Here is a 23,320-nt window from a genome sequence, read left to right as displayed (position 1 = left end):
ACAGGAGCACTGGTCCCTGAGATCATAGTATAAGTTGCTTTGGACTGAGGGTCAGATTCCGGGGCTCTGTTGCCCTGTGGGTGTATGGTACGTCCTGTTTCTGTAGACACATAAGGAACACATATATTCCCCATTACTACACTGAGAGGTGTTGCCCTTTGTAGTTCACCTGCCATAGCTGTCCCTTCCATTCCATTCTCCCTCTCTCTCTCTCTCTCTTCACCTCCATGACTCCTTGTGTTGGTGGTCTTACCCAGAGAGTTTTCATTACTTCACCAAGCTTGTTTGGGTGATCTCAGAAGATCTGTTTTTCCCATTTTCCCCAGTATGTGTGTGTGTGTGTGTGCGTGTCTGTGTGTGTGTCTGTGTGTATGTCTGTGCTTTTGCGCTCTTGCTTGTGTGTGAGTGTGTGTGTGTTTGCATGTGTGTGGGTGTGTGTGTCTGTACATGCATGCCCTTGTCTTTTATATATGTGTGCATATGTGTTCATGTCCAAATATGTGTATTTGCATGCACGCACGTGTGTGTGCATGTGGGGGTGTTTGTGTCATTGTGTATATAAATGTGTGTTTGAAGTGAACACACACTCTGTGCTCGCTAGACTGCAGCTGGTTGTGATGATCATTGCTTCTGTGTGTTGGGGTGGGGTCAGTTTTGTCTGTGTGGCTCAGCTCACTGGACCCTCAAAGAGACAGACAGAGAGACAGATAGAGAGAGAGAGAGAGAGAGAGAGAGAGAGAAAGGAGTGGAGGGGGTCAGGGAGGCAAAAGAAAGAGAAGCAAGGTCGACTGCCAGCTTGCACCAGGACCCTGACACCATAATTTCACGCCCACTAGAGTGTGTGTGCGTGTGTGTGTGTGTGTGTGTGTGTGTGTGTGTGTGTGTAGGGTATTGAGGGCTGGGGGAAGTCCAGAGGCATGCTGTCATTTCACACCAGTCTGTGTTGGTGGTACTGTGGTAAAGTGGACTTTAAGAGAGAGAGAGAGAGAGAGAGAGAGAGAGGGAGAGCGTGGCGATACGATGGCTACTCTGTGTTAGCCTCAGTTAGCAGTGATGTGGCCACTGGTCCTAGTCTGAGTGGAGCTGCAGCCTGCTGGACTGCACCGACTTGTGAAAGGCCCTGCTTCTAGGAGGCCGCCGAAATAGGGAGCGAGACCAGGACGAGCGCTCAATGGATCAGGATGCGTCCGTATACCCGTTCCCTATTCTTCTGGTATCGCTGTATGGGGGCCAAAGTCTGGGGGTTGGGGCAGGGACAGAGAGCAACACGGGGCAGGGGTGCACTCCATCACACATCCCTTCCTATGGCAGGACACCCAGGTTTGGTTGCAGAGGGCCGGCTGGGGCTCGAGCTTTCCTCATCCTGCCCACTCTTGTCCTCCTGATTCTGGGCTTGATTTCGTGCCTGCTCCTCCTGCGGCACGTCCTGACCCAGAACACGGCGCAAGCCGGGGAACCCGACCGGCTGGACCGGAGAGGAGAAGAGGAGGATGAGGAGGAGGAGGAGGAGGAAGAGGAAGAGGGGGAAGAGGAGGAGGGACCGGGTGAGAACGGTTACCCTGGGACCGGTGCCTTTACCGTCCTGAACACGCCCCTCCCTTCCCTGTCTGAATCACCATCGACACCTCCACTGCCCAAACTGGGCCCCAGTACAGCCACCCTGCCAGCTGCTGTCCTCACGCACAGCTCTGCTCCACCCCCACTGGGTAAGTGCCTCTCGCTTGTTTACACACGCGCCCTGTTGTGCAATTGCATGCAGTACCGCCCTTTGATTTCCCCTCTTCATTTGTCTCAGAAATGACTAGAAGACAAGACCGGGCACATCAGCTATGCGGCAGGAAAAGGGCAATCGGAGGAGTTAGACGTGTTAATGAAAGGAAAAATACAGGACAGAGTTAACATTCGCCTCCTTCTCTTCTCAATCATCCTTCATTGTTGTCTCTCTTGTTCTCTCTGAAGTTGGTGCTGGTTGTGTAGTTTGCGTGTTTGGCTCTTTGGAAGGTGGCTTTAAGAGTGTTATCGTTAGAATGGTTTCTGTTTACGGGACCGAAAATTCTTGGGAAAGATAATGTTCGACTTTGGCCGCTCGCCCAAACGATGATTGGAAACCTGTCTGTCTATCTGTCTCCCACTGCGTCATCAGTTCTCTTTGAAGTATGAATTATTTAAACACTGTCTGTATTCAATGACTTTGGGTCGTGGGTTGAAACATTACCATGATCAAGCAAAATATTTTCGGTGGACAAAGGTTTACTCAGATTTTTTGTGAATGACGCTTATTTTTCTACGATTACAATTAAAAATTAAAAAATTACTTTAAAACCAAAATGAAAATAAAAAAGTAAAAAATCAAATAACGAATTTAAAAAGTAAAGCTTGAGTAACAGGTTCAAAAAGTTAAAAAAAAAATAGAAAAAAAGTAAAATAAAATGGAGAAAAATCATTCTGGAAGAGCCATTTTATTTTTACATCTATCATGTATGCAGTTCTGAAACAGTAATAGAAACTAATACTAATGATTTTAGTATTGTGAATCCTGTAGTAGTATTTCAGAAGTACTGATATGTCTGTCTGGATTCCATATGATTTTAAGAACTTGCTCAGTGATTGTGATGTCACACAATGCAATGGTTCTTCAGTTTCAACCCAAAATGTTTATTATTGTACACTGATTGAAAGCCATTCAAAACAAACCAAAAAAAAAAATTTGAAATAGATGCTTATTCTCAGCAGACATTATGTTCAGTAAATGGTTTTTCTCATATTTAGGTTTCTGATTTCTATAGATAATGTGTGCTGGAGGGCCTCTTTGTTATCATCTAACCACGTGACCTGACAAATCCTTATTCTTACGCACATACACGCACACACACGCACACACACACACACACACACACACGTTATACACTCATCATCCATGAAACACTGATCATAACTGACAATACAACTCATATGTGTTTAGATGATACCAGCATCAGTTTGGTGTAGACTTAGCATATCACTTATATATCTATGCTGGTACCTTGTGGGGGGAAAAAGTTAAAATGAACTTAAACTTGAACATTTTTTTTCCCTCTAGTCGTTGCAGTGTGAAATGGAGAAGACTCTCCTAATACTGTATATTCTCAAAAAGTACTGGGACATTTCACTTAATGTAAACTACATACAATGACTAAGAATCCAGAGTTGCTTGACCTCTAACAAAGTGATAAGAGAGCTCTTCCCTCTTGTTGTAACAAGAGATGTCCCTGAGTTTCCCCACAGACAATCAACAGGAGGATGAGAGTGCCAGAGAGTGTGTGTTTGTGTGTGTGTGTGTGAGAGAGAGAGAGAGCGAGAGATTGAGGGAAAGTGTGCAAAGGTTGAGTGTGACTGAGAATCTGTCTAACCTGTCATAGACTCTCAGTTCATTTGTCAGCATGCTTTGTCCTTTGACATGGCTTTGTCCTATTGAGACTCAGTACTCAACCTCAGTGTGTTCCATCATCTTACAATGCCTGCGTTAATCCATGGGCGTAACTTCGTGGGCATAGCAGGTGAGACGTACATCTATCGCCATTGTGAAAATGAGATTTTGTTCCCACCATTTTTGTGCTAAGTTGAACTGTCTTTGCCAGCTGAGGGAACACCACCGAGTGCTTGTCAGTTTGGTCCAGAAGCTTCACTACAGGGGTGTCTTCTGTACAAGTTCTGAAAACTTTCAATGAATTTAATTTAACACTGAGCACTTTGCTATGTGATTCTACAATAATATAATGATACAACATTAGGGCACTGGTTCAAATTTATTAAGCTTGATAGGCAGTCTTCAGATTTATAGATCACTGAGCATCGTATCATGTTTTCTCTCATGTTGGAGGGAGGTAGCTTACCACGTAGCCATCACAGCGGAGGACCTAAACACGAGTCTGAACACAAAATTTGTTTTAAATGACACAGAAAGGGGGTTCATCGAAATGGTTGATGGTTGTCCTAAGTGAGGTTTTGTGAATCAGTGTGAGTCAAGCCCATCCTTTGCTTTAAAGGATTAGCTACATTCTCATGCTAATCATAATCTCTGAGTCGTGTTTGTCAGATTGTGTTCTTAAGCCATTTAATATCACTCTTTTAAGTCAAAATGAATCAAAGTGTCCGCTGCAAGCAAGAACAAGTCCATTGTATTGAGACAGCCTTTAAGAGAGACATAACAGCCCAACAAATAATGATTAGAAGGTTATATATTATTATATCATCCAATGCTACGTCAAAATAGCACCTTTAAATGAAGTTACATTGAACAAGAAAGGTCAGGTGAACTCAGTGGAGGTTCCACATTGTTTGGTGTATAACAGTGAGGGTGTTCTCCTCATGGAGGAGATTTTAAAAGGGTGCGAGGGTTCACTGACCACCTGGTGGAGGGGCCTGTTCTGTGTTTGTGAGTTTTTTGGGGGGGGTGGGTGGGAGCATGGGGGCACACTCCAAGCCTGTAGAGTGGAGATTCGGGCAAGAAAAAAAGAAAACACTTTGAGCACCAGGGACCGCTCCTTTCATTTTTACAACCTTTCTCGAATCCTTTAGAGAACGCTGAGAGATGGACATGTTTATGAAGGTTTCCAGATGGTTCTTTCCGACCACCCCTCTGTCTTGCTTTTCGTCTCTTTGGCCGTGAAGGATTAATCAGGCTCAGGAGCGAAGCCTGCGGACTCAAACTTTCACAGTGTACAAGCAGAAAGAGTCCCTTTGAAAGCTGAAAAGTCTACAAAGCTGGATAAAGTCACTTCCTTAGGAGAGGGGAAAGACAAGAGGCGTGACCGAGAGTTAGTGGGCAAAGTGACTTAGCAGAGGAATGCCTTAACTGTTGATCATAACAAAAACAAAAAAACTTTATTCAGAAGATTAAGGGAGTAAGGCAAAATAGTACCTCAAGTACTTCAATAGTACTGCAAGTCCTCAGCTTGTCGTGCTTTCAGGTTGAATGAATAAGTGTATCCATGCAGTTAAACTTAAAGAATATAACTGGCTCTTATGGCTACATGAGCCCGGCTCATGCCTGCATAGTGCCACAGGGTTGAACTGAGCGCCGTTGGTGGGGGGGTGTTTTTGGAGGGGAGGGTGGTGTGTGGGGCGGTGGTGTTTCCTGTATGTTAGACTCAGCCTCAGGCCATACGAATGGCCCAACTTTCAAACCAACACTGCTCCGTCACTGTCAAGACACAAACACTAGTCTTTTGAGGAAGTGTCTCATTTTCCTTAAATTCTGTTTCACAGAGAGAGACAGGTATTCAGAGGGATAGAAAGACAGAGACTGACAGAGAGAGAAAGAGAGAGAGAGAAAATCTTTTAATTATAAATATGTTAAATATATACTTGCTGTACAGAATATAATACAAACCAGACAGGGACCATAACAGTGTCAAGTTTATAGCATGACAGCAACAAACAGGTTCAATTCTGTGTCTCTTTCTCCCCACCAACCCAGTGCAGCCAAGCTCAGTGCACCATCCCAGCCTGCCACCCCCCCATGCTGCATTCACAGGTATTTTGAGAACGCCTAGAGATAAAAACATCAGAAAGACTGCAGGAATACTGTAGAGTCATGTAACTGTCAAAGCATGGAGACTGTGGAATGTGGCAACATCTTGCCACAAGAAGTGGGTCAAATACATGTACTGATTCAATATTGAAACTTAAAAATGCAGTTTTGATATATTTGTATCTTTAATATTTCCAAAGAAAGTGTACTGAGCACATGTTTTTTTTTTGTAGCTGAAACTTTTGAAATACTTCCTTAACAAACCAAATACTTGTATTTGAAATATTTCAAGGGCCTCATGAAGCGCAATTTATAAGAAACATATTTGATTACTCAGAAAATTACTGCTTAGATGCTATATAGATGCTAAATTACTGCTTAGATGCTATTTCCAGTACTTTCATATAACAAAGTGCAGAGAAATGTAGCGGCTTTGGTGAAAATGTTTATCGATGCGATGGCTCCACCCAGTGTGACGGGTGGAGACGTTGTAGCCTTAAGATGACTAAGGACACCTGGGATTAATTGTGCAATTTAGATCACAAATAAAGTGCCCATTCATCGTCATCTGTGTTTAGTCTTTGGAGTTGTGTTTTTGGAAAAATCGCATTGTGTGTATTTGCCTGCCTTACGTTTTGACCTTTATTTGTTTGCGAATCCGTTATGGTAACCGACACATCTGAAAGGCCATGTTACTGTGTTTAAGCCCTGCTTTTGTGTGAGACAGTGAACAGTTTGCTTCAGATTGTATTTTCTGTACAAAGATGAAACCATAGCACCAGGGAGGGATGTGGGATCCTGGAGCACTTTGATATGTCAGAGAATAGCGAGGGAGAGTGTAAAGGTGCTAGCGAACGTTAGTGATCAGATACCCTGTTCAAAGAGTTTCAGCCTGTGTTTACAGAGCGGCGGTAACTCGCGTCAAGCATCTGAGTTGTTTGATGTATAATTTGTCTGTTATGTTTTTCCTAGGATTAGTACTCAATGTACGTTTCTTTGATTGGCCTTAACTGTTTGATTTTAATTGACTTTGAAAAAGTAGTAATCACTCTGTTTTTAAAGGTGCCTTATGCAACTTTTTTAAACAATGAACTTTGATGGCTGTACTCTGTCAATGTTATATTTTTATCACAATTATAAAATGAGAGTTGGTGGTAAATGAAAATATGTCGTGTAAAGTCTTGTTTTTGGGGCCTCAGACTGACATGTTTACCTCGTAGTGTTGTTTTTTTTTTTTTTTTTAATGAATAGAAATCAACAGTGTCTCTTGGCTTTTTTAGTTTTTCTTCCTTGGGTTATTGACTGAGCTTCCTTTGCTTGCCTGAAGGTTTTTTGAAGGTTTCCTGCCTCTTGTGGTGTAAAAATGATCATTTTAATTATTGTTGATGTGCACTGTTATAGGCTCCATGGCAATCTTAGGCGCCATAACAAAATCTGAGGCACTTTTTTTTCCTTTTCCAGATTCTCATTAAATTACATAATAGACCTTTAACTAAAAGAAAAAAGTCTTCTGTATACAATCAAATCCTGCTCCATTCTACGTAACAAGACGCTGTAAATGATCTACTTTACTCCATAATTCGGTGAAGCACTATTAGATGTAATGTCAGTGAGAATGCACCATTTGGAAACTGTTTTCTCAGTTTTATATTGAGACTCACATGCATCTCTATAATTATATGTTTTATGTTTCATACTTTTAAGAGAGGTAGCTTGGCCCTCAGCCCTGTTGTGATTGTGATTTTCATCCCCGGCGGTAAAAAAAAGAAACAATATCAGTTGAATAGTATAAACCTTCTACCTCCTAGCCAAAGTTTCTTGGAAAGCTTGTGATTATGTGAATTTTGTGAAAGCATGGATTCAGGCTACTCTGTGCCTACTCCATGAAAGCATAGCTGATGACATTTTTAGTGGTCATGGAGTCAAGGTGAAGATTACTGTTATTTCCCATCTATAGTCGGTGACATCAGTTAGTGTTCCTCTAGATCAAAATGATCACATAATGTTCTCCCTTGGGCTGAAAGGTTTTTCCTTCCGAACAGGAATCCTGGGATAGCTAACATGAAAGTGTCATATGTTCCTGTGAGCTATTTAGAGGGTACCAACCAGGACTACATATTGGAAATCTTGGACTGCTATACTATTTCAGACAAGGTCATTAGAACACAGTGGTTGTGACATCACAAGGAACATGGTCACTGGTTTTGCAGTCTTTGACTGACCAGTCATCTATGGAGAGGGAAAAAAGTGGTAATGAAGAGAGGAGACATCTGCAACCCATCTGCCGATGTTTATGGAGATGCTCTTCACAAGCTCTTCAGCTCACCATCAAAGAGTGTCTAAAGTAGTCCGATTTCTTTAACAAGGCCAGCTCAGAAACAAACAATGTCTTTTTTGCTGTCATAAATTCAGCGTCCCCTGGGATATTTCTGAGAAAATCCACTGCAGCCCACCAGTGTCACTAAACAGAACTCATGGCTCAAAAACGAGCTGCTTTCTTCTTCTTTTTTTTTTTTTTTTTTGATTGAAACATAATGAGACAAGTTGATCACATGTTTGCAATTGGAAGATGACATGCTGATGTGGTGGTGGTGTTGAGGGTGCTTGGTGAACATGGGGCAAGTTTGTCCTGGAAGATGAGCTGGGAGGGAGGAACAGGCTACAGTTCAGCCTGAATTCCAGCCCTTTTGGAGTAAGGGACAGGAACCCGGGGATAGGAGGTGAGTCAGGGGAGGAGGACAAGGAGGAGGAGGAATAAGAGAAAGTGTACTGAAAGCAAGAGGAAGAATGACGGTAAGTGTGCTTAAATAATGTGACTTGTTGGAAAGAGGGACTGTTTTCTGGTTGCTCCTCCTGAACTTTGGTTTTGAACTTCATGTAGTGACAAAGCTGTCTCTTTATTAGAAGAATGCTCATGAGTGAAGCAGTTGATGTCTGTGTCGCCACTTGCTGTTTACAAGAATCAAATGTAATGCCTTTAAGAAGAGCATACCCGACACTGATTTATCAGTGGTTCCAAGAGATAGTCTGATCATAATTATCGACAGTAAAGTGAAGAATGTAGAGAAGTAGAAAATAAAATAAAGGGGTAGAAAATTTAAATCAGCATGTTTTCAGATTAGTCTTGTGAATTATATTAAGTTTCAAATGCTCCAGCCCATTTATTGATGAAACTGAGAGAAAAATGACCCCTAGGCTCCAAGAATGATCCCACTATTGTATCATACTGTTTCATGTACTGGGAGAAATTGAAATACATCCATAATATGAAATGATTAGTAATTATTCAGACCTTGACTGAAATATTTTCTTCCCAATTCCTTTCAAATAATTCAAATGCATGTGTTTTGCATGTGTATTAAAATAATTGAATACTTCAATCTGTACATAACCTTGTTTTCTAAATAAACTGAATATAAATTATTTTTTTAAAAAAGCATGAAATATTTGAAATACTTTTCTGCTTGTCATATGAAGTCATATGAATTGCTCGGATCAAATCCAAAACAGGTCAAAAAGATTTCAGAAAAGAACTTTATCACAAATAGCCAACTTTGCGGCTCCACACTGGAGGACGAGAAAAGAAGTTTAAAAGTGTTGTCATAAGGGCACATGCTACACATAGTTTAGAGACAAAGGACAGCTCTCAGAACCCTGGAGTGGTTTGTCTTAATGGTGCTGGTTTTAACGTTGTAAACTGGAGGGCCAGGTTGTCTTTCCATACAGTTCCAGTGAGCAGAGTGGTTCATCCACGTCATCAGTTCTCTTCGTAAACAAGCGTCAAGGTCTGCTTAAACTCCCACTTGGCAGCGGGTGCTACACTAGGGGAGAACCCGCACCCCTAAGCAACAACCTGGAGTGCTGCCAAATCTCACTGCTCCTATGTGGATATTTTGCAAGTCAAGAGTCAGGACTGTCATTACTGAAGAGCACTGTTGTTCTGTGGCGCATTTTTCTCTTCCGATTTCATGCCATACCTCACAATAACTAGATAGTGAAGTGATGAGAGAGTGAAAGAAAGAAACTGAGCCAGACAGGAAAGAAAAACAACAGGCAACTTGTGCCAGGATTCAAAATATGGGTATTCCGTGAGTTGCCTCAATAGAAGTTATAAAACAAATGAATTAATACATGATTAGAAAAAAAACAATAAAACATGCAAACAAAACAACGTCACTTAGATCTTAAGCTACTGATGACAGTGGTTCATCTGAATGCAAATCAGTTTTCCCTGACACCTTCCAAAATTGCATGTCATTCATACTCGTCAGTAACGATAAAATAAAAAACGCAATCATTCAGAGTTGTGAGCAATCCAGCTCTTAGGCATGTTAAGGCAAATCTTAACCTCATTTGCCCCAAATTGTCCCCATCTCCTGTCAAAGTTTTACTCCTCAGCCGGTCTGTTCAGATGTCCTTTTATAAAGATCATAAAATAAAGACCAGTGGGGAGTTATTCTTGCATGTTCCACAATTACACCCCCTCTCCCCATTCCGGACTCCCCTTTGTTCTTCACTGAGGTTTTGAGTCACCCTGTCATGAATTGCCAAAGGGTACACTGGATAGTGGAGCTTCACACTTAAGTCTTTGAGACATGTGGGGTTTATTTTTTGTTGTTGTTCATTTGTTGTTTTTATGAGACATTTTTAATCACATCAGTCCCAGAATATGAATTTGGGTTTGGAATGACATGGCGTGTGCCGCTAAATGATGTGGCCTGTGTACATGTACACAGAAAAGATGTTAACTTCAAATGTTCTTACACTCACATGTCAAACAGATTCTGGTTCCTCTGTCTGTCAGCACTAGTAATCCCAATCAATGCCTGACTGTGCGGTCCCAGGCTGTGCTCAATTAACATCTCCTAACAGCAGCGACACCAACACACACACACACACACACACACACACAGATAAACACAACAACCCAAACTGAACAAAACAGTACTGGAAAGCTTGGGGTCAGTAGCAGGAACATTATACCAGGACTGAATGGAGCTCATATGCATTGTGTTATGCAGAAAACTTTGTGTGTGTTTTGGAAAACAGAATAATAGAAGTGTGCTGGCTTGATGAAGCCTGTGAGAAAGTTCCCTTAAATAATAGCTGCTAAATGACAGAAATATGGAAATAGCCTCCAGTGTCTGTCATCCTTCTTTCTTTTTTTTTCCACCACCATTGTGCTGAAAAGTCAACAAACATGCTTGTGTGTGTGTATATAGCTGTGAATTCTTGCAGGTTGAATAGGTAAGAGGACTCCAACAATGTACTTGTAACAGAATCGCTCCTCAGGCATCCAGGTCTTTTCTTTGGGCCTAATCACGCTACATGGATCCTTTCTACACCCACTCACTCTTCATTTTCTCTCACTTTCTCTCTCTCTCTCTCTCTCTCTCTCTCTCTCTCTCTCTCCCTCTCGAACTCTTTTTTTCCTCTTCCTCTTCAAAAGATGTGTGGCTCTGTTCACCATGTTTTTCTCTATATCATTCCAAAGGTCTGAATCAGCTCAAATGTATGGGGCTATGGGAGGTTGGGGGTGGAAGGGGGTCTCTCTCGCGCTTGTCACTGAAATATTTATCCCCATGCAGTGAACATCTCGAGACGGCATCAGTGCTGTAGCAATGACGCGATAGAATCTTCCAGAAACTGAGAGATCATTGTTATGAACTGACTGAGTGACTGTTTCAGAAATCTGTTTTGAAAACCGACTCAAGTGGCGGGTCTGACTCAAACGACACGATAAGATGTCATATGTTCCGCTGATATAGTGTACCACCTCTATGCCATTCTGAATGGTATCGCTTTTTACAGTGTAAACTTTCTGATTTCAGTTCTCAGGAAACTGATAATACTGATAATACCTGCGATAACAAAGGGTTTCCCACACTGGTTGTTTACAATGCGGTTATTCTGAATGGCTGAGAACGTTTTGAGCTGTTCTTCAAATTCGAAATCGGATTTTGCAAAATATTAACGTGCTTACGCCCCTCGTTTCTCTTCCCACAGTAACCACCACGTTATCGCCAGGTTCGGGCCACGCCAGACGATGCAACGACACAGAGAAGACTTACTGCGTGAACGGCGGCGACTGTTACTTCATACATGGTATAAATCAGCTCTCGTGCAAGTGAGTACTCTCCATCTTCTTCTTCTTCTTCTTCTTCTTCTTCTTCTCCATCTTCTTCTTCTTCTTCTTCTTCTTCTTCTTCTTCTTCTTCTTCTTCTTCTCTGATGTTCATTGTATGGATTTAAAGCATTTTCTAGAACTGTTTTGTTCATTACTCTTGTGTTACCTCATTTAGCGACATCAGACTGCACCCTGGAATAAACCACATAGCCGAAGATAGCCATATAACTGTAGAGTCCAAGTTTAGTCTTTACAAACATCTCTTATTTCAAGTGAAAAGCTGTTCAAAGCTGTCAACGAAATGTGATCAAATGATATCTGAAATGCCATCAAATGTGACACTTTTATTGTCTAGTATTACAGTGGCAGTCATGAGATGCTTTAGAGCAAAGATGCATGAAGCTGTCCAAACCCCCCCCCCCCCCCTTCATTCTCAACAAAATTTAATGTTGGTGACTTTTGGCTAAATAATCAAGGTTTAGATTTCCATTACAACAAATATGGCTTTGGTTGTTTTTTTAAGCCATATTAAATAGATACATACACACACAAAAAGAACTTTTTCTTTGCTTTATTACAGCTTTTGTCAGTTGTCCAAATGCTGATTTTGAAGCAAAAATGATTAACACAAAGCAGACCTTTGGATCATTCTGCAGAACTTCATGTTCTCAGCGCTCAATCAAATATCGGTCTAAAAATCATCTACAGTCCTCTTAAATGAAATAATTAATTCAAAATATACACCAGTAGCTTTCAGAGAACATATTGTTTATTTTAGTCTCCTTTGGAAAATAGAAAACACAGTCTTCAGAATTAATGTGTTATGCTTCTATCTTACATATTTATGGGAGATCTTTGAACATGAAGAACATTCAGTGTGTTTACAAAAACTAATCTGAAAATCATGAAAATCCCAATTATATCAAAACTTCTTGAGAGGGAAAAAAAGAACAAAAACATACAGAAACTGTTTCCGGACAGTTTTCTTTCAAAATGGAACACCACTGTGAGAAGTTGAAGACAATAAACTCTCTCAGCTAACCAAACATACAATAGACTCTTAGAGTGTAGGAAAGACATATCTGTGCTTTCAAAGCTAATGTTTATGGCGGTGCAGGATCTTCATATGTGATGTAGATAGCAACATGGCAGATAACACAACTGAGCATTCTTAATTTTCAAAGTCTGACTAAACAGAACCCCTGCAACAGAACGCAAACTAGGCTACTAGATTACACGCCTGCAGTTTCTCTCTCCAACGGATTAAAGGATCCCCCATTTTTGACCTCCAAATTCTTGGTGATTCTAAGAATTCCCCAACAATTTTTCACCAAGTTTTTTGTTTGCTTGTTTGTTTGTTTTGGGGTTTTATTTCTGTGATATCCTTGTTTAAACTAACTGTAAAATGAAGCATTTTGGTTTTACACATGTAGTGTTTGACTTGGATTCTTTTACTTCTTGAATTTGATGTTGGCAAGTCATTTATTTCTTGAATGGATACATTGTTTTATATGAAAATATCTAATTACTGTTGAGCTAAATGTATTGGGGAAACCAGAATGAGCCCCACCTGAAAAACAGGTTAAAATAAGCGAGAGCATGCGATGTGGTTTATGGTTAGTGACAGGTTACCCAATTCATTTGATCCAGTGGGCTGAACTATAATATTACTGGTTTGAGTTGAAACCTCTGTTCTTTGTCACTGCACAGCTACTCCTTGTAGCTCCTCTCTCCAAAAGCTACTCCTTGTAGCTCCTCTCTCCAAAAGCTCCTTATTATGGTGCCTCCTCCATCCAGGTTCTCCTACTATTAGAACTTTCACAGTTAACGCCTCTAGCAGTCAACGCCTCTTTTGTCATGAACACCGTCTTGTTTTTAGAGAAAACCGGAGACTGATACTGAAATCCATTCATTTAAGTGTCATGAATGGGTCATCTTTTCATTTTCAAAGTTCGCCAGAGGACACATAACCTCTCACTCATTAATTGTTTTAGGGAGCTACACTGTGGATAACCATCTCTCTGAGACAACGAGTTTCAGCTTCTGAACAGTTAGTTCTGTGGGTTGGCTGTGCTTTGTCTCGCAAATAATTATCTTTCAAGTCCTCCTCTAATGTGCTTATCACCTTTTCATCAAGGCTTTGTACAGTATTTCTACACAAACAGACACCCGTTCCTTTTGGTCTTTCAAAGAAACAGATCAGGGTTTTTTTGTGTAACTTTGGTACAGTGGGGACTCACCTGTATGTAATTGTGCCGTAGATTACAGTGGGCTACAGACAGCAAATTACATTCTCCCGACCCTTTAGTTTTGTTCTGTCTAAGTCTCTCTCTCTCTCTCTCTCTCTCTCTCTCTCTCTCTCTCTCTCTCTCTGTCTCTCATCCTTTGTGTGCTCTTCAATTTCCTTCTCTCTTTTATTTGGGGCACAACAGGTTGACTCATTGGTGCAGATGTTGATAACTCTCTCTCTCTGTGTGTGCCTGATGTGGTGGGATAAGAAAAGATGGGCCCACTGCCCTGCTCTGACAGTGTGCGTTTAGCGTGCTGGAAGGATGTGCGTTAAATGACTCTGAAATGCCATGTCACGCTGGTTTAGCGGCCGAACAAATATTTATGAGAGTCCCAGGCCTCCTACGAGGTAAATACACCAGTTGCTTACATTTCAATTCAGGGGAAAAAAAACAGCAGCGGGAGGAAGAGAACATTTTGTTTTGTGGAGAAGAAACATTCTCCCCCTTATTACGAAAACAATCTAAGATTGACCAAAAGGAGATCAAGTAGTTGGCCAGGGCGAAGTAGCAAACAAAAATCATCTGCTTCGTGGCAGATATAGGATCATCTTGGCGTGGGAGCCAGTTTATAAGTAGGTGATACGCAGAATTTGTGGCTGTTTGTTTGTATGCGTGGGCCTTGCTCCTGCAATATTTCACAGCGGAGTTGCTGGTTTGAATAACATTGGATCTGCAGGACGTGCATATTATGAGTGCACCTGCTAGTTTCTCAGCCTGGCCATAAACCAGCACCATTCAGAGGAAGGGGTAGTGTTGTATAGTGTGTGTGTGAGTGTGTGTGTGTGTGTGTGTGTTTGTGTGCGTGTGTGTCCTTTAATGTGTGTTTTGAATGATCTGAATGTATGTTCTCAGGTTTGTGTGTGCGTGTGTGTGTGAGTGTGTGTCTGTGCCTGTGTGCGTGCATGTGTGCATGCGTGTGTGTTTTGCTGGCCCCTGGAAAACTTGCTCTGTAAAAGCAAGCAGCGAGGACATGGGCTGAAACAGCCATTCAATAAGCTGTGTACAAATTGGAGGGAGCAATAACTCAATTGCGGCAGCTAATTCACTCATGGGCCAGGCACGGGTCCAGAAAAGTGGGATAATGCAGTGAGGGCCTGCAGGGAATTGTTGCCCCAAAGCCATCTCATTCAATACAGGCCAAGCCTCCACTGGTATTACTCACTGGCTGAACAAGTCCAGCAGACAGCTGCCCTCATATTTATGCCCAGCTCTTTCACTTTGAAATATAAAGTTTCACACAGGCTAAGGGGAACGGAGGGGTAACAAACGACCCCAGAAGTAATTATTTTCAGGGCTGTGAGGGTTGAAGACGTGTATTTCATGGCGAGGCATGTTGAAGCAGCCACCTCGACAGCCCTGTCATGTCCAGATAAGGACAGAGCAGGTGAAAAGACGACAGGCAGAGAAAATTCGACCCAGCAGTTTAGGACTCTTGGCCCTTTACAGTCAATTCCATTTGCTCTTTCTCTCTCTCTCTCTCTCTCTCTCTCTCTCTCTCTCTCTCTCTCTCTCTCTCTCTCTGTGCCTCTAAAGAGTAGTCAGTGTAGTCAGTGCCGACCTGTAAATATTACAGCCTCTACCTGGCATCACACAAACACTAACTGTAAATTAGAGTTCAAGTTTTTTTGGACACAAGCCCTATTTCCAAGTTATGAACATAGTTCTAAATGTGAAAAGCTGCCAATAGTGCTTTGTAAAATGGGTTGGTGTGAAAAATTAGCCATTGCTTCATTCCACAGTTCACAACATTGCAAAAAACAATTAGACAATTGCCATGTAATTACTCATATTAAATTAGATTTTCATGCATAGCAATGTGTTTTCTTTGTAACTTGCCAGTATATGTTTTAGATGTGCAGAACATGTACTGGTTCTAGATAGAAACTTTTTTTTTTTTAATCTACATGTAGTGCTAAATGGAACCACTGTATGCTTTGCAGGCACACTGACCCCAAAAAGTCCCTTCTCAAATTTAATGAAGAGACTCTTGGAAATCTTACTCTCTAGAGAAAAAAAATGAAAAGAACAGCTCTCTTCCCCACCCCCCCCCCTTCTTCTGTTTGTGACATTTTTTTGCTTACGCATGAGGTTTTTAGCCTGTTAAATGATTCAACAGTACAATTCAATTTGGAAAGAACCAAGAAAAAAAAAAACAGAGACGAGATGAGGTCGGGGTTGCTGCGGTCCGATCCAGGCTGCGTCTCTCTACTTAATCTCAGATGAGCAAATCTCGTTTCAGGGAGAACGTTACAGTGTCCTGGACAAATGTCAGGCTTCCAGAGACTCCTTTCCACGTCTCTGCCTGTGCTCTGTCATCGTTAGTTGAGTGACATGGCTCACTGTGTACCCTGTCTCTGGACGTCATTCTGCTACAGCACAGCACTCTGAATCTCCCATATATCAACCCCACTCACCTCTGCTCATCCCACCGCTGCCGCTGCTGCCGAGAGAGAGAGAGAGACAGAGAGAGACAGAGAGAGTATGGAATGTTGGCTTTCTGGAAAGAAGTTCAAATCCTGATTTGATAGGGGACAGAGGGAGAGAGAGAGAGAGAGAGAGACAGGGGGAAGGGCATAATGGAAAGACAGGAAGATTGGGTGAGAAGAGATAGAGATTGAAGGGCGGCCAGAGAGGTAAAGAGAGGCAGACAAGAGTGAAGGAGGGGTATTTTTGAGATTTCATTAGGCAGAGAGCTGCACCTCATAAACATGGCCTGACTGGAACAAGAGGAGACTGGGAGAAAAAGTGGAGCGAACCGTATGAAGACTGGGCTTTGTTCTGTTAACAAACCGCAACGTTTGACAGAATCTCTTTAACCTCTGCTTTCGAGTGCAGGAAAGGACCAGGAGCGCGTCCCGCCGTAGCGCACTGTATACTAACGCAATTAAAAGACAAAGTAAAGAAAAGAGAGGGCCTGCTGTCTGTTTTGTTTAGAACGAAAGAGGATGGAGGGAACACAGGAGAAGAAGAAAGGGAGAGAAGAAACTTGTATGGGAGGGAAGGGGTATAGTTTCTCCAGCTTTATTCCCACTGGCGTTTCCCTGACTGAGAGACACACGTGTGTGCACATGTCGGTCCGGCCCTCTCGCTCTCTTTTCCACCAGGACAACATTGTTTCCGTGACCTCTGGCCCTGTCTCTGGTGTACCTGTTAGTGAAAGCATGTCTGCACCATTGAAGGGAGTAACATTATCCACTCTGAACCCCCAAAAGAACACACACATACACACACATACACACACACACACACACATTCTTTTCTGTGTGTGTGTGTGTGCGCGCGCGCGAGTGTGTGTATGCATTGAAAACACAGCCATCTGAGAAATGTTAACGTATCTCATATGGTCATGTCCAGTGATAGGCTCTGTGCCAGGCAGTGACATGGTTCTACAGAGCACAGAAAGGGGTTAAGAATGGATTCTGTGTCTATTTTACACACACCACACCAACTGTGGCTTTGTGTGTACGTGTGCGTGCGTGTGTGTGTGTGTGTGTGTGTGTGTGTATCACATGGGTTTTGTCATGTCTCAGTTCTTTTCATTCAACTTCAAAGCTGTCCACAGCCAACCACAAACCTACGGGCTGTTTTTATAACTCTGTGTTTTCTGGAGAGCGGTGGAAAATCGTGTGTCACACACAGGACCTTAAACAGCTTAACCACATTAGAGCAGGTGAACTTAAGACTTCAAATGATGAAAATAACAAAATAATAATAACAACAAAAAGGAAAAAAGAGAAAAGTAATAATAACAAGGAAAGAATGCAAGCGAAAAAAAAAAGACATGCTATACTTACGTGCTGTCCTACAATGCGAAAGCCTTTATTTATTTATTTATGTGTTTTTTGTTTTGTTTTTTTTTAACCAGTCTCTGTTGATGCCAGCAGCAGATGGACGGCTGTGTGTGTGTGTGTGTGTGTGTGTGCCACGTGAAAGCTCATCCCTATGATGTTCATTATGATTTAATGAGCATTAATGTGTTTACAGGAATAACATGAATAATCATCATTGTCAAGTAAAACAGCCAGGACCAGAGCCATGTCAGAATGCAGACGCAAAATTAAGGACGGCTGGCGAATTATCTTGACATAACTTTTTCTTCCTCCAGTGTGATTGATTACATCATATATTATCTCAAACATGGGAATGCATTGTGCATATTTGAACCAGAACGTGTTTGCTGTTCGCTGTTCGTTCTGAGTGTACGCAAAGAGAAACTGGGTGAATTTGCAAGTGTACTGTGTGTATGTGCATTTGTGTGTGTGTGTGTACATGTGTATGTGTATGTGTGTGTGAGTGTGTGGTATTTTTTGTCATCTTTGTTTCCCTCTCCTGCCCTCAGATGTCCGGAAGGGTACTTCGGCCCGCGGTGCTTGCAGACCGAGCCCCTGCGGGTGTACATGCCCAAACCGTATGAAAGTATGTTTACTTCAAATGAACAGCTGCAAAACAGAGGATCTGATACCACTGGATCCCCCACTCCTGTCCCCCTCTCCAAGCCTCTCCTCTCTCCTCTCACACTGGCTTTGGTCCATCTTTTAGCACAGACCAGTGGTGTGACCAGTGGAATCCCTCTGTTTCTGCTGCTGTCCATATTATCTGTACTATTGTTCTAATTTCATGTTCTCTCTGCTTCTCTCTCTCTCTCTCTCTCTCTCTCTGTCTTTCTTTCTTTTCACACTCTCCTTCCCTTTTATTTTAATTTCCCTGTCTTTTTTTTCTTTCACATTTTCCCTCTCTTCTTGATGTCCCATCCCCTTTTTTCCCCTTCCTCTTCTTCTTCCCTTTCTTCTTTTCCCCTCTCTTCTTGTGGTTTTGTTTCCTTCCATTAGGTGTCCAAATGACTTTACTGGTGATCGGTGTCAAACCTACGTAATGGCCAGTTTCTACCGTATGTTCATTTCTCCTTCTGTCTGTCGGTCTGTGTTGCATGCTGGGACTTGAGGTGTGGCATGACCTCCTCGCCAGTGTCTAGTGGTTGTTGCATCGCCACTCCACGCTAACTGACCCCCCCCTCCCCCCAGTCTGTGAACCGTCTCACCCATGCATCGTAGTTCAGTGGACTCTAAACATCAGATGTTTTCGATCAGTGTAATAGTGTATATTTGCATAAATTTGCATAATTTGCATAAACAGTAATGACTGGACATGACTTGATAATGCATGTGTCCTACTATGACTCTTAAGGAGCTCTGTAATCGCATGCACTTTTGAGATTTGATCCCCTAACTTGGTGATAATAGCCCATAATTAGATGCATCTGATTGGTTGGATTTTATGCAATGTTAGATAACGTGGGAACATTTTACTAAGTGACTGCAATGTAGCACTGTCTAATAATGATCGTTTATAAAATAAGCAAAAATCCTACTAACCATTAAGAAAAAAAAGTGTCATGCAATGAACAGTCGATGGAACGTATAATTCATACATGTTTATAAAAAGAGTGAAATGCCAAGTTATGATTGCAGACACAAACTGTGCTCTTTGAAATGATTTCACTTATCAGACATATGGTATAGCAACTCCTCACAAATTCTCGCTGTAGTGACAGACCATATAAATCATTTGAGATCACAGTACATAAACCAGTAAAAGAGCATAACTTTGACCTCTTTAGTGGAGTAGATATGAAACAGATACATTTCGATAGCATGCCTTAGACACAGTGTTTGCCCCTGCACACATGCAAAGCAGTCAATTTGAAGTTTGCTTTCCATATTCTTACAATTAGTTTATGCATACATTCCATCTCTGGATAATGCCATAACCAATAGTTATGGTCCACTCAGTGTAGAGGTGCCAATGATTGGTGCAAATTAACCAAAAGTCCATTGGCTAAGATGTTTTGAGGAGAAAATTGTATTTGAAATGGTTGCATTGACCTTGATCTCTTTTGTAATCATAAAACACACCTGATGGGAGGCGCTACTCATTGGCTGAAATTATGTTTGACCATGAACAGATGGGCAAGAGATACAGAGATTATCGCCCTGTCCATCACACTCTTTGGAGTGCTTAAAATGGCAATTGAAATTATCTTAAAAAAGTGTCTTGACAATATTGCATTGTATTAAAAAAGTTGGAGCCAGTTCAGTTGAGGAAATTAAATTCAAACAAAAATATTTGTGAAAAGTTATAAAAAAATATACTGTACACGACTCGATGAAAGACTAAAGAGAAATTTAGTTCACCCTAAATTGAATATTTACAAAAGCCACAAGCCACACTAAGTCCATTTTCTTTTCTTTTTCTTTTTTTTTTTACCTTTGTGTTACAGATTAGAACATAACCAACCCAACCCAGCCCCCCCACCCACCCCTTTACACACACTTATAAACAGACACATAGACACACATTTACACACACACACACACACACCAATTATCCCCCTCAACCCCGGATTTGTTCCAAGTTCCGAATCCCCTCCCTTTAATTACACTCTGGAACAGTCAATACCTTCCCCTCTTCCCAGGTTTACAAGTTTTAATCTCGCCTCACTGGAAGTTGGCTTCCCATGCCGAACATGTCCTTCAACTGCAGAATTAAAGCGGGAGGATCCAGCCCCGGTTTGACAGCTCTTGCCTTAAAGCTATTGGCTGCCACGGCTGTCTGTACGCTGGATAGAATCAAGTCTTTGTGCTCTTTGTCCCCGTTGCTATGCACTGTTTACATTTGACATGACGTTAATGTTAACACGTATTTATTTGTAATTGAACAGATTTATTACAAAAAAGACGAATGTTGACAAAGTTCTCTTAGGGATTTTGAAGTTATGATTATAGTTGAGTAAAGTTTGGAGTAGACCTCCTCTACAAAAACAATAGTATAAATGCTATGTAATTTACGAGCTGGTCGTTAAGAGGCACTCAAAATAGCGTACTCAAAAAAGTATAATTTCACACAGCAACTTATTACTTTGTCATGTTATATCATGTTTCTTGATTTATCGCCAAATAATATTTACTGTTCATATAGATTGTTTTCATGTTTTCACAAGTTTGAAATACGTGCTGCTCTTGTAGTTTCAACAGTACAGGTGCCGTTTTGTACAAATCTCTAATTTTAAGATCTTAGAGATAAACAGCCTACAACAAATGGAACCTAGTAGTTTATGTATAAGTGACGTTTAACATAAAGTGCCATTGTATTTAGTAGCTCACCCTTAACAACCTCAGATGTGAACTCTTGAATTGGCTTTAGATATATTTTCAGATATATTACTATCTAAAGATCAGAACAAATTTGAACAGATCCTGCCAAATGAAGCTAGCAATGCGTGACAAGGTTGAGGGAACATGAAAAGTGCCACACGCATATACATACACACACAGAGAGAGAGAAAGAGAGAGAGAGAGAGAGAGAGAGAGAGAGAGAGAGAGAGAGAAAGGGAGAATAAGAAAGAAGAAAGAAGAAAGACAAGGAACTCTGCCAACAAGAGCTCCCACTCACAAAATCTTGTTCTGAGAGCCTCCTTACATCCCATTTGCATATCATATTTCAGTGTGTGTATGTGTGTGTATGTGCTTGTGTGTGGGTGTGCGTGTGTGTGTGTGTGTGTGTGTGCGTGTGTGTGTGTGTGTGTGTGTGTGTGCGCGTGTGCGTGTGTGCATGTTTGTGTGTGTGGTCACACTGAAGACAGAACAGTGAGGAAATGGAAGTGCAAAGTTAACATCACTCTGATCTCATCGTCCAATTAGAGCTCTGTAGCTCTACCAAAGTTATGTTAGGGATGTTCCCATGACTTTACACCGCTAGAGATCAAGTGGTCTTCACTCGTACACCAGGGCTCTAACCTCATGGGCCCTTCCCTGTCCTCATCCCGTTCCCCATTCCCCTCACACACGCCCAGGTTGATTTATTGTCTATGCACTCCCATTTCACTAGCGGAATGGGGCTGCAAGTTATATAGATGTCTGCAAAGCTTCAATTCCCCAAACCAGCCAATCAAAGCAAGCTGTTGCTGTTGCCCTAACGACAGGCTTTTGGACACAGGTCCTATTCATCATGTGTCCTGGCCAATTGAAGAATTCAGTTGCCCATCCATCCACACTGCCCATTTGTTCAAGCTTTATACTCTTAGGTGGTCCATAGCCAATGGCAGCGCTCCTTACATAGCTAATACACACCACTGGACAGTAGCGCAATGCACTATCCATAATAGAGACCCAGTTGTCAAATCCCAAAAGTTAAACAGTATTGTGTCTGCTATACTGGCATGTTTAAAGCCAATTGGATTGCACTACAGGTTATCCCAGCAAGCTTTGCTGTTCCTCCATACTCTTTCAGAAGCACCCTCAATAGCAGTCCCCACTGATTAGCAGAATTATAGTAAAGACTGCTAAGCAGAATACTGTGTGGTTAATTCTGAAACACACAGGACAACTCTCATATTAAGAAATGTGTAGCTCCCACAGTATGAATGTTGTTTGGTGACATTGGCGAGCTATTTTTTCTCATTTTCATGTTAGAAAGTGTGTTGCATGCCGCATTATTTGTCATTTGCATCAGTAATAAAAATACTGGTCAAAACTGTAATTAATATGATTGGTCATCTGTAACGTCTTCGCAAAGGTAAGACCTGTTGTGAAAAATAATTGTGGACAGAAAAAAATATGACCTGAAAACAAACTAGGAAATGTCTCTAAATCGAATCGTATTATCAGCTGTCATGTTTGCAACTTGGTATTAACAAATGTTAAATTGTTAGAGATCTGAAGACTTGCAAAGTAACTCACAAATCAGTAACACATGTAATTTGCTGATAATATTAATAACTCCGTTGACCTGTTCAACTCATTGAAATAATCGTACTAACTTGACTACTCATCTATATACGTGGAACTATCCCAGGCATTAACAGCAAGACCGGCCAGCGGACTGACGTTGACTTTTAATGATATTATGGCCTGTTTGAGTCACCCATTTACTGTAAATGTTGACTCACTAACACAGTCTCATTTGTAACGTGGTGATTGAGTATGACTTGTCCCTGCTATGCGTGCTTTAATAGCCATCTACTGACTTACCTCTCCTGTGCTTGTCTGAATGCATTCAGTTCCTGCATTGAAAACCTCTGCCTATGCTTGACTCACCCTCCTCATGACTCAAAACCATTCCTCACGTCAGCCACTCAGTGCTCATATGTGTGTGTATGTTGGATTATCTCTCTCTTAAACCTTGTTCTTCTTCTCTCTCTCTCCTTTTTATTTTCCCTCGGTCTGTCTTGGTCTCGTCTGTCAACTTTCTGCAATGACAGAGTCTCTTGGGATTGAATTAATGGGTATGGAACCTTGATCCTTCATTTTTTTTTTGTTTTTATTTCAGAGATTACCCCAAAATCTGTGTAAATCTCTGACCTGCTATGGCATGCATGCATTGCTACTCCTGAGG

General features: G+C 41.6%; 1 protein-coding gene across 1 annotated transcript in view; it reads left to right on the top strand.

Annotated features, from left to right (window-relative positions):
- nrg2a (neuregulin 2a) overlaps positions 1-23,320 on the top strand; it is a 73,145-nt gene that overhangs the window by 42,920 nt on the left and 6,905 nt on the right. The window contains exons 4-6 of the mRNA XM_030782402.1: positions 11,519-11,639; positions 18,760-18,818; positions 23,187-23,210. Coding sequence (XP_030638262.1) covers positions 11,519-11,639; positions 18,760-18,818; positions 23,187-23,210 — 204 coding nt within the window. The remainder of the gene's footprint in view (positions 1-11,518; positions 11,640-18,759; positions 18,819-23,186; positions 23,211-23,320) is intronic.

The sequence above is a fragment of the Chanos chanos genome, chromosome 8 (genome assembly GCF_902362185.1).
Source record: "Chanos chanos chromosome 8, fChaCha1.1, whole genome shotgun sequence".
Taxonomy (NCBI): Eukaryota; Metazoa; Chordata; class Actinopteri; order Gonorynchiformes; family Chanidae; genus Chanos; species Chanos chanos.
Note: the sequence above shows the minus strand (reverse complement) of the source record. Positions and strands in the feature narration are given on the sequence as shown.